This window comes from Cricetulus griseus, chromosome 4, assembly GCF_003668045.3.
Source record: "Cricetulus griseus strain 17A/GY chromosome 4, alternate assembly CriGri-PICRH-1.0, whole genome shotgun sequence".
NCBI classification, from domain to species: Eukaryota; Metazoa; Chordata; class Mammalia; order Rodentia; family Cricetidae; genus Cricetulus; species Cricetulus griseus.
Window position 1 is genome coordinate 3,947,005 of NC_048597.1, and position 12,111 is coordinate 3,959,115.

The 12,111-nt window shown below is 42.2% G+C and overlaps 1 protein-coding gene across 5 annotated transcripts in view; it reads right to left on the minus strand.

Annotated features, from left to right (window-relative positions):
- Nucleotides 1–12,111, minus strand: part of Morc3 (MORC family CW-type zinc finger 3) — a 39,471-nt gene that overhangs the window by 17,474 nt on the left and 9,886 nt on the right. For 4 of the 5 annotated variants that reach the window (XM_027415640.2, XM_027415638.2, XM_027415641.2 and 1 more), the window contains 7 exons: nt 11,817–11,949; nt 10,817–11,031; nt 8,643–8,790; nt 6,542–6,689; nt 4,238–4,366; nt 3,527–3,646; nt 1,992–2,089 (listed from right to left, as the gene is read on the minus strand). In XM_027415640.2, coding sequence (XP_027271441.1) covers nt 1,992–2,089; nt 3,527–3,646; nt 4,238–4,366; nt 6,542–6,689; nt 8,643–8,790; nt 10,817–11,031; nt 11,817–11,848 — 890 coding nt within the window. In that variant the 5' untranslated portion in view covers nt 11,849–11,949. The remainder of the gene's footprint in view (nt 1–1,991; nt 2,090–3,526; nt 3,647–4,237; nt 4,367–6,541; nt 6,690–8,642; nt 8,791–10,816; nt 11,032–11,816; nt 11,950–12,111) is intronic. The other variant, XM_035444294.1, reaches the window with a different exon arrangement.

The window sequence follows — 12,111 nt, forward strand, 5'->3', positions numbered from 1 at the left end:
GTGTTTCTGGCTTTGTCTGAATTGAACAGCTCCAGACTAATTTTGTTGGGAAGGGGAGATTTCAAGATAGCCTAATATTGACATGGTTTCTAGTGACCATTTTGTTTGTTTGTTTTTTGAGATAGGTGCTCTGTATCTCTCTGGCTGTCTTAAAAAATGGAGACCAGGCTGGCATGAAACTCACAGAAATCTGCTCATGCTGGGGCCATAGACTATGCAACCATACTCAGCTTAGCGATTATTCTTATGCAGATACTACCCAGCTAAACTTCCAACTTGTAAAAAGCCTAGGAACTGACAGCTCCTAAAAAGAAGCAACAAAGGAAAACTTAGGCAAGTGAATTCCAAGGAGGGCCAGGCTCCATCCCAAGAAGGAAGCAAAGGCAATGGGAGTAAAGTAGTTGTGGAAACTCCCTCCTGAGGTTAAGGAGAGCTGTGTTGCATGAAGTCCCTGAATGCAAGCCAGAAAAGGACACTGTGTGAAGCTGTTAAAGTGACGCCTAAATTGTGCTGGAGAGCCCAGGATGTTAGAGGTGCCAGCTCTGGGATGTCTGCCACAGAGAGCTGCAGATAGGGTATGGAACCAGCCCAAGAGAGAGAAGTGTGTTGCAGTCAACAAAGCCTCTAATGCCAGTAGAAGCAAGAGGATCTCCTGAGTTTCAGGACAGCCTGATGTACATAGCAAGCTCCAGGGCCGCAGGGACTACAGAGAGAAACTCTATCTCAAAAAATAAAAAACAAAAACAACTAAAAGAGAAAAGCTATCTAAGCCTTTGGACACCAGACATAAAGAGACAGGATTTGGAGTTTGCCATGATGGACTCTGATCTTGTTCTGGTCCAGTATTTACTTCTTCTCTGCGCCCTTACTCCTTGCTTTTGGGATGACAATGCATATTCTGTGGAAGAACACAATTTGCTTTTTCTTATTTTCCAAGGGTTTTTAAAAGATTGCCTTGAGTCTCGAAATTTGAACTTTTGAAGTTGGACTGAATGAAATTTGCATTATAGCCATCCCCTCCCTGGGCCAGGGAGCAGACTGTGGTGGACTGAATGAGAACGGCCCTCACAGGCTCATGTGTTTCAATACTTGGTCTCCAAGTTAGTGGGACTATTTGGGAAGGATGAGAAAAAGTGGCCTTGGAGGAGGTGTCACTGGCAGGTAGGCTTTAAGGTTTCAAACCCTCACACCACTTCCCAGTTAGCTTTCTTCTCTGCCTTGTGCTGTAGACAGAGTAAGGTCTCAGTCACTGCTACAGCACTGTTCTCACTTGCCACCATGCTCCCAATCCTGTCACGGATTTAACCTCTCAACTGTAAACCCCAAATAAATGCTTTCTTTTACGTTGCATTGGTCAGTGTCTTATCACAGCAATAAAAAGTAAAAAACCCAGAAAGAAGCTGTACGTGGCTGGAGATGGTTCAGTGGGTAAGAAAGCTTACTGCTCTTGCAGGTGACCTGAGTTTGGTTCGCAGCTCCAAACTCAGATGGCTCACAGTCTCCTGTGACTCAGCTTCAGGGGTCCAACACCCTCTTTTGGACTCTGCACATCCGTGTGTAGACGTGCACAGATCCACAAAGACACATATTAGAAAATAAAAGGGAGAGAAGCCCTACACTGTAGAACTTTAAAACTTTGAGTGACTCGTTTAGAAGATGGTCTTCTCTTCCATCTCAATCTGTCATCTATTCCACCATGATCAAAATACATAATTCTGGTTTTCTCAATGAGATACATTACCCTGAGAGTTACAGAAATGGACCAAATGCCTGCCTGCCTAGTATTGGGTGTCCACCTGTAATGGCAGTACTTGGGACTGTCTTGGAAGTTCAAGGCACCTTGACTACATAGCTATTTCAAGGCCAGTCTACACAGGTCTACCCATCTCAAACATGTCCTCTGGCTAAAGGGATGGAGGAGTGAATATCCTAGCCATCTATCTCGCTTAACACCTTTCCTCAGTTTGTCAGTAAATAAATGTGCAACATACCTGTACTCATTAGTGTAGTCAAAATCTTGCTTATTATGAGTTGGCTTAAGGAAATTACATTCTATAATTCCAACCACTCCAACACCCATGTTGTTTGCCTGAAATATAGTGAAAGAGCATTTCAGACGTAACGCATGAAGCTCACTATACCCTTCAACAAAGATTTACACTGCAGACATTATATGACTGCCCTGAAATCTCCTGGTAAGTGCTGTGTGTTTGATAAGTTAACTCCTACATATCACAGTTCTCTTCCAAGCCCATTGCTGGCAGGTGTGCACTGGGATGAGAACTATGTGCTCACTGATGCAAGGGGAAGGACGGCATCTGCTGGGATGCGGTTTCACCAGCACAGCACTGGCAACCACCAGGCTGAGCACAGTCCCGCTGCACTGATGACAGCAGCTCCTCAGCTTGCCCCTCTGCACCAATGCACAAAAGACAAGACACTGGCAACTCGCAGTCCATGTCTCCTTCACACACCTGGTGTAATAACAGCAGTCTAAACAAATCCACACTAAGCTGTGCAGAACATGTTGGCATTCTACAAGGAACTTAGAATAATTTGAAAAGATAACAAATCCCAAAATACTTGGCGGGGACGGGAGGACGGGACGGGATGGACACACACATCTACCTTAAAACCCTCTGAGAGTTCCTCATTTAAATCAAACAACAAACCTTTAACAGGTACACTTATCATCCAATACCTAGAAAATAACACTCTAATGTATATAGAACAAATGTATAAAGTACAAGGTGGGTTATGACTGGCAACCTAGACTAGATTTTACAGCAATGAAAGTTACTCAAAGGGGCAGAAAAATGGTCAGGGAGCAGGCCCCTGCTACCAAGCCTTACCTGCAGCCCCATGAGGGAGCAGGGCAGTTTTAACCTATCAGTTACTATTTGTCAGGCTGGTTCCATAAGTGCTTATAAAATTGCCAAGTTAAAATAAACACCACTCAAATTCATTCCAGTAAAAAACAATCATGTGACCCACATCCAAATGCATCCAAGAGACTTGCATCCACGGAAGGTGTCACACTAGCACAGTTTGAGACTAGCTGAGTATATTGTAAGATGGTCCCCAAACAAGACAAAACAAAACTTCCCTCCAAACAACTCAGCAGAGACGCACTTCTGTGCTGAGAACCACACTCCTGGTAAGTCTTGGGCAAACTACTTACTAGTCCCAATTTCCAACTCTGTATAGTGAAACCAATCCTCTATATGTCCTTGTGGGACCGAGTACTGAGACTCCAATGACAACTGAATGCAGCCAAATGCCAGGCTAATGCGGCACCTAGAAGACTGACACACGCCAGGGGTGGCTTACGCACCTTCAATCCCTGAGTTCAAGGCCAGCCTGGCCTACATAATGAAGTCCAGGATAGCCAGGGATAGAGGGACCCTGTATCAAAAAGACAAATACCCCTTCCCACCTTCAAAAGAGACTGACACCTAAAAAGCCATGAGCAAAGACTATATTATTCTTTTGTTAAAAACATTCTCTTTTCAAATATAAGCCTTACCTTTAGCTGACATCCCACTTTTTCATAAGCCTTAATGAGTCTATTTTTGTGATACATCATTATCCCATAGTGATCTTTGTTTCTGCAGTTGAATCCAAAAGTAATTCTCACTGTTCTAGTCTTAAAATATTAAGGAAAATTTCTGAGTACTACAAGACTTAAATCCCTTCCAATGACTCTCTCTGTATTACTAATAAATACCATTATACAGGGGCTGGGGAGGCAGGTCTTCTTCCACGGAATGCAGGTTTGCTTCTCAGTATCTACATGGCAGCTTACAACCACCTCAATCCCAGGGGATCTCATACCCTACCGGCCTCCTTGGGCACCAGGCACCTACATGGCACAGATACTCATGTAGCAAAACACTCATACATATAAAATAAACATATATAAATCTATTCAAAATAAGCCCCAGAGTACATGCAGAAAGCAAACCTGGAGAGTAGAATTCCTATGGGGAGTACGGGCGGGATGGATCAGCAGATAAGGATGCTGGCCATTAAGCTTGACAAACTGACTTTAATCCCTGCGACTCACATGGTAAAAAGAGAACAGACTGCTGCAAGTTGTCCTCTGATATACACAAACCCACTCATGTACATACAGATGAGTGTAATTTTTAGAAATATTACAGGAATAAAAAGGGTTAACGACAAATGGTATTGAATGTGTTTCCTATGTTTACACAGCGTTATACATAAAGGATACTAAAAATTTAGGTCGATACACATCCCGTTCAATGTAGGCAAGACTCTTGGAAACTAGCTGGGTCTTCACTTTTTGACCACGTAGGATGATCTGCATTCTTGGCTTTAGGTATAGAATACTGCAGTAAGCCTGGAAAGAAACAACAAAATCAGTCCTCTCTACAGAATCATTCACAAATTTATTCAATGTTACTCAGATACGAATTTAAAAAGAAAGCGCTTCCTTTGGTAACAAACAACTTAATTCCTCAATAAAGTAATTTAGACTATAGAAGTGGTGGTTGTAGTTAGTGGTGAAGGTATGCATGCACTACCATGTATGAGGCCCTGGGTTCAATCTCAAGTATCAAGCAATGACAACAACACAAAGTTACAATAGTTATTTGATTTTTTTTAAAAAGATTTATTTACTATGTATACAACATTCTGCCTCCATATATGCCTGCATGCCAGAAGAGGGCACCAGAACTCATTACAGATGGTTGTGACCCAACCATGTGGTTGCTAGGAATTGAACACAGGACCTCTGAAAGAACAGCCAGTGCTCTTAACCTCCGAGCCATCTCTTCATCCCCTAGTTATTTGATTTTAAAAGACAGTTTTTTGTTTTTGTTTTTGTTTTTTTTTTTTTTTGAGCCAGGGTCTCAAAATAGCACAAGCTACCTAGATGGCTTTGAACACCTCCCTCCCCTGTGGGTCACTGCAGGTATGCACCACACACCTGGAAACTCCAACACTCAGCCCAATAGGAGGATCTCCAGTCTGAGGCTGCATAGTAAGACAGGGTTTCTCTGTATAGCCCTGGCTGTCCTGGATCTTGCTCTGCAGACTGGGCTGGCCCTGAACTCATAGAGATCCGCCTGCCTCTGCCTCCCAAGTGCTGGGATTAAAGTAGCCAGTCTAGGCTACCCAGGAAGACCTTACCTCAGAAAAAGAAAGTTAACTTTAGAAAATTGAACAACCACCTCTCACGCTAAGACATGTTCTTCTGTCTCCTTATCACTATGAGAACAACCTCTAAAGGAAATGGGTTGAGTAATTCAGAGGACAGATCACAGACTCAGCACAAAGTCAACTCTGAACATTTCCTACTTTACCTGGCTCCTGATTTCAAGGACATGGTATGTCGTCTTTTCTAAAACCCACTCACGGTCTCTGTCAACACTGCATTGCCAACTGTCTGCTCTCACTGGCTGGGACCTGTTTCATTCACACTTAAGCATGACTTTAACAGCAGTGGCACACCAGTAACAGGAAAGAATAAGAAATAGTACACGTTTGCTATTATGATTACTCAGACCTCAGAAAATGTACATGATCAAACTTGTAAATGTCAAATTCTTGGCTTGGGATATGTAATGACTTTAGCACATGAATGATAAAATTAGTAACTCATTCAAATTAAAAACCAATGATCAATCACAAACATCACAGTACTGCAATCAGTGTTTGTACACAATTCCAAGTTCATGTTGTTAACTGCACAGGACTTAGGATTACCCTGGAGACAAATCTCTAAGAGTGCCTGTAAAGGATTTTTCTAGATGAGATGAATTGATGTGGGAAGAGCCACCCTGAAGGAGGGCAGCACCACTCCCTGGATTGGGGTCTCAAACTACAGAAGAAGGACAACGTTGGCTCAGCAAACCATTCCTGATTTTGTCCTCTCTGATAACAAACACAATGTGACCAGTAGCTGTTGTCCCTTCTATCACACCTTCCTCAGAACTACAAGCTAAAATAAACCATCCTTCTTAAAGAGCTTCTGTTGGGTATTGTCACAGTGAGACAAGGAATTAATACATTGAATCTTTACAACATAACCTGTTTCTGAAGTCAAATCTCAAGAGATACTTACTACATAATGTTATAATTGTATATTATCTCATCAATATGCTTTAGAAGACAAATCAAGGTATGTCAAAAACACTGAATTTGGTGTTCTGTGACTTCAATTAATCAGTGTAGCAAATACAAAATGTACTGACTCACCGATTCAAATAAACTAAGTCCAGAGTGGAAAAGCAAAAGCTCTATAAGAACTGATATCTTCAAAATTAAAACAAGGGTTCCCTCTCCCTGCTCTCTCTGAGACTGCGTCTCATGTGCTATACTCCAATCCATCTATTAAAATAAGGCTGTCATAGCAAAACAACAAAAACCAACAACCAGGACCCAAATGAGTGGTTTAGTATGCTGATCCATGTGTAGCACACGTCCAGGAGAGACATCCCAAGTAGACCCAAGTCAGCTAACAGTTTAGTGCTTGTTGACTGCTCATCTCCAGCAACAACTGAGTACATACCCTTAGGGAGTAGTCACTCTCAGGGGCGATTTGGTCCATCCTTTCTTGTTTCTTGTACCCTTTCTTCCCTGCAGCCTCATCTAAGTCCTCGGGGATTCTGATGTCATACTTGTCCTTTTCAAAATCAAATTCTGTTGCATTTTTGTAACTGTAAGAAAAGAATTTAGAAAGAAGCAAAATTTAACTTCAGATCAAGAAAAAAAATCAGCAAATACTGTTAAGAAAAAAATGAATAAGCCGGGCATTGGTGGCGCACGCCTTTAATCCCAGCACTTGGGAGGCAGAGGCAGGCGGATCTCTGTGAGTTCGAGGCCAGCCTGGCCTCCAAAACGAGTGCCAGGATAGGCTCCAAAGCTACACAGAGAAACCCTGTCTCGAAAAACAAACAAACAAAAAAAAAGAAAAGAAAAGAAAAGATAGAAAAAAGAAAGAAAGAAATGAATAAACAAACAAGCAAGCAAGCAATAGTAGGTCAGGGGTTGGGGGCAAATACAAAATAATCCAAGACAAAGAAAAAAACACCAGGACTCAGGGAAACCACACCATCCAGGAGCTGCTGGACAGGACAAAACATGGCACAGTACCTCGGAAGAAAGCCTAACAATACAGAAACTGCGTTCCTGTGCATCCCGGGAGACATCTGCATCTATGTTTACAGCAGTATCTCTAACAACTGGACCTGAACTAACCATGGAGTGTTGGCGTGAAAAGCAGCAAACTACTGTACTGATGATAAAAGCAAAGAGAGGCAAACACCTGCAGGGTCCAAGGGTTTCACACCTGCTACCTTTAGGTTACTTTCTGAAAGGACAAGATCAAGCACAGAGGAAGCCAAGTGTGGCCAGAGCAACTATGGGCGCTGTGCCCAGTCAAGTGCCCTGCACTTCACTGCACTGATGACAATGCCCTGGCGCTACTAACAGACTTAGAGAAAACTATAAGGGGACACCCAAGAGCCAGCTGCACATGCATTACCAATTACGGAAAAACAGAGAGCTTGACTGAAAAACAAAACAAAACAAAACAAAAAAACACAAAACAAAACAAAACAAAAACTAACTAGGAAGAGGAACACAAAGGGGAATGTAAGCAAAAGGAGATTCAGCACATCAGAAAAACAAATTCTAAAATGCTTTAGGTTTATGCTACTTGTGCTTTATTTCTATGGTTCAATGTATTGCAGGTATCTTACAATTTTTTATTAATATTTAAAGCTCTTAATTATAAAGGATTGTATCCAAAGACAAGGAAGCACTCATTTAATTCTTAAAATTACTTTACTCTGTGTGTGTGTGTGTGTGTGTGTGTGTGTGTGTGTGTGTGTGAGAGAGAGAGAGAGAGAGAGAGAGAGAGAGAGAGAGAGAGAGCACATCTGTGTAGAGATTTAAGAACAACTTTAGGGAATTCATTGACTTTTCCACATGGATCTGAGGGATTGAACTCATGTTGTCAGGCCTGACTGCAAGCTTACCTTTACCCATTGAGCTATCTCACAAACTCAAGAACCATAAATTTTCATCAAGGGAAAATTCTCATCTACATTACTTACTGGATTGTTAGCTCATGCAATCTAAATTTCACAAGCTATTCTTCCTAGCTAGTATTTCATCTTTCTTTTCTTTCTCTTTTTTTAGGTAGTTTTTTGTTTTCGAGCCTAGGGATGGAATAATACAAACATAGTACTATTGGAAACTGAATGATAGAACTAGAAAATTTTTAGAGCAATTTAAAAGTAAGTGGGCTCAATAAAATATCCTTAGAAAACACAAATTATGGAGCTGGAGAGATGCTCAGAGGTTAAAAGCACTGACTGCTCTTCCAGAGGCCCTGAGTTCAATTCCCAGCAACAGCATGGTGGCTCACAACCATCTGTAATGAGATCTGATGCTCTCTTCTGACCTGCAGGCATACATGCAGGCAGAACACTGTATACTTAATAGATAAATAAATCTAAAAAAAGAAAAGAAACCACAAATGAGGAGATTCAACACATGTTTTTCCCATTCATTTCCGGTCTACGTTACAAGGCTAAACACAGTGCACCAGCTCTGTTACGGACTTTACTTGCCATGGTCAACTACCAACAGAGGTCTACATTTACCTTCTAAGATTCCAAATGATGATCCTTGTCCCCTTCTTACCCATAATAGCATCAAGTTCTGCCAGTAATTTCTGTTCCGTAGAAAACAGAGAATGTTCCAGAATTGCTGTTAGGCTTGCTTTTGATTCTGCTAAATTAATCATGTGACGTATGTCTTTAGTTAAAGATTGAAATCAACAAATTTTACACAAGTGTAATATAGAAGCCAATTTCAACAAACTAAAGAGAAAGCAATCCCTAAATTATTTCTAACTCCTAAAGAAAAGCAATGTGATTTCAAATGAACACAAGGAAAGGCAAAGAGTGAGCATGTGGCAGGGCTCAGGGGCAGCCACCTACACCCCAGCTAAATGAGGCTAAGGAAGGAGGATGACTTCAAGGCCACTCACCTCAACTCTGAAAGGGGGAGGAAAAGGGCAAATTCATTATTTCTAACTAACTCAATGATTTATGTCAATGAATTTCCCCAAATCATGTTGCTTTTCACTATTAGGGGAACTTCCAAGCCAGGCCAACAGTCTTTCTTATTAACCCACAATAAGCTTAAAATAAGGAACTATAAGGTAGGCAAAGTGGCTCATGCCTATAATCTCTGCTGCACAGCAGGCTGAGGCGAGTCATCTTCTACTACATACTGAAACCCCGCCTAAGAAAAGAGAGAACTACAGAACAGAGTAAGCTTGTCACTCTGTGGTCCTACAGACCAACCTCACACGTCAGATCAGTGCTCTATTTCTAAATTTCATCTGCAGCCCTGGGAAACAATTAACACAACTCTACACCTTTAGTTCCAGCACTCAGGAAACAGAGCAAGGGGCAGGCAATCGCTGTGATTTTTCAGGACCAGCCAGGGCTACCAAGTGAGAACTTGTTTCAAACCTACCCACCCACTACAACCACAACCTCATTATGTGGAGAGTTCCACAGCAAATTTCCAGTAAAGAAAAAACAAACCCTGAGCTTCAGCACAGGATAAAGGAAGTATATACAGACGTGAATACATATGGATTAAGAAAACAAGAATGGGCTGGGCGTTGGTGGCGCATGCCTTTAATCCCAGCACTCGGGAGGCAGAGGCAGACAGGTCTGAGTTCGAGACCAGCCTGGTCTACAGAGCGAGTTCCAGGGCAGGCTCCAAAGTCACAGAGAAACCCTGTCTCCAAAAACTAAAATCTGGGGGTTGGAGAGTTAGTTCAGTGGTTAAGGGAACTTGTTGCTCTTCTGGAGAGAGTTCGATCCCCAGTACCCAAATGGCAGCTCACAGCCATGTATAACTTTAGTACCAGGGGAAGCAACACCTTCTTCTGACGTCTGCAGATACCACAAATGCATATGGTTCATATCCATAATGGATACAAAATGCTACACACGTAAAATCATTTAAAAAAGAACAACAAAATTTTGGATGAGTGTACTGGCTGGTTTTTTTGTGTCAGCTTGACACAAACTAGAGTCATCAGAGAGGAAGAAGCCTCAGTTGAGGAAATGCCTCCATGAGATCCAACTGTAAGGCATTTTTTTCTTTCATTTTCTTTTTTGGTTTTTCGAAACAGGGTTCCCTGTGTAGCTTTGGAGCCTATCCTGGCACTCACTCTGGAGACCAGGCTGGCCTCGAACTCAGAGATCCACCTGCCTCTGCCTCCCGAGTGCTGGGATTAAAGGCGTGCGCCACCAACGTCCGGCTGTAAGGCATTCTTTCAATTAGTGATCAACGGAGGAGGGCCCAGCCCAGAGTGGGTGGTGCCATCCCTGGGCTGGTGGTCCTATAAGAAAACAGACTGACAAGCCATGGGAAGCCAGCCAGTAAGCGGTGTCCCTCCATGGTCTCTGCATCAGCTCCTGCCTCCAGGTTCCTTCCCTGTTTGAGTTTGTCCTTACTCCCTTCAATGACGAACAGCAAACCCCTTTCTCCCCAGCTTACTTTTGGTCATGATGTTTGGTCACAGCAACAGAAACCCTCACTAGGACAATGGGCATGGTGCTGTGTCCTCTTAACTCCAGCTTTTGGGTGGACAGGATGGAAAATCAGTAGTTTGGAGGCAAACCTGGCTAACATGGAGGGACTCTTTCTAAAACCAAAGACAGGGCAAGACAAGAATTGAAGAAGATAAAAAGGAGTGTTCCAGATTGTTTAAAGTTTCTCTGCAGCATTCATTCCAAAATCAAAAGGATATGGTGTTTGTTGAATGTGACTATAGGGACAACTACATGTTCCGCCTTTATGACTTCCAGGTAGGTCTGAGACAAGAATCCCACACTCATGGTTTCTCCATTTTTGGTAAAAACGATTGCATCTTTTCCCAGTCTCATAGAACCTGACTTGAAGCCATTCCCATACAATCCAACCGGGACATGACCATTCACGGTGACTTTGTCACTGAAGCCAAAGCTAAAAGGAAAAGGAAGATAAACAATAAATACTCATTCTTTCATTTTTAAAGCCCCTTTAAAATTGAATGACTGTTATACCAAGTAAAAGCCTGGATCCAATATGTCGATCCCACCTACCCGGGAGTAAAATCTAGAGCAGGTTTGATATATTATGTGTTCACACCTCTGCTCATCACCTGGGAATGCATGACCAAATGTCTGCCTTCAACCCTAACTAGGCCTACAACCCTTCAGGTTTCAGGCCACAGAGCGCTTCCTCTAGACATTTTCTCCTATGGCATGATTAATGATAGGGTCAATTGCCTTTTTGGCAGCATAAGGAACACTTAGAGACAACAGAAGGCCTCTGCTTCTGAATTCTCCCTTGCTCTGTGCTGCTCACTTTAGTGCCCAGTGCAGACACTGCTTACTGACTCTGCAGGCTCAGACTGCATCAATTATTTTATGCCTCTTCATCCTCTCAATCTCTTTAAAGACAACTCCCCATCTCCCATGGAAAATTCTACTAGAAACAGAAGATAAGCCTAATTGATAGCAGAGTAAAAATACGATCTGTGTGCTACACCCCTAAAGGAATGCTGGGGTTAGGTAAGGCAGACAAGGGAGGAGTGATATGAATGGTAGGCCTGCCTAATAACTTAGTTGTAGAAAATAAGGAAAGTCCCAATTACGCTGCGGATACCCATTTCATGTTTTAAAAACAAAAATTAAGGACATGGGATGGTATTTTGTATGACACATGTAAATTATCATCTTCTGAAGTATAACATGTTTCTTACACACCTTAGCATTTTGTGTAACTTATCTGCAGTCATCCCGTTCCCATTGTCAGTGAAAGTCAAGCATATCCGGTCATTGATGACTGTTTTATCAATCCAGATCTGTTTCGCATTCACATCAGGATCATAAGCATTGTCTGGAAGACAAAGGGTTTTGAGAAATTCTGAGTCTGCAATTTAAAGAAGCCATTCATTAGAACAATGCTCTAACAAGCAACAGAATACACTATTCCTTTAAGAGCTCTAACTGTTAGGCATTCCTAAGGTTTGAAAACACAAAACTAAACTGCCTCCATTAA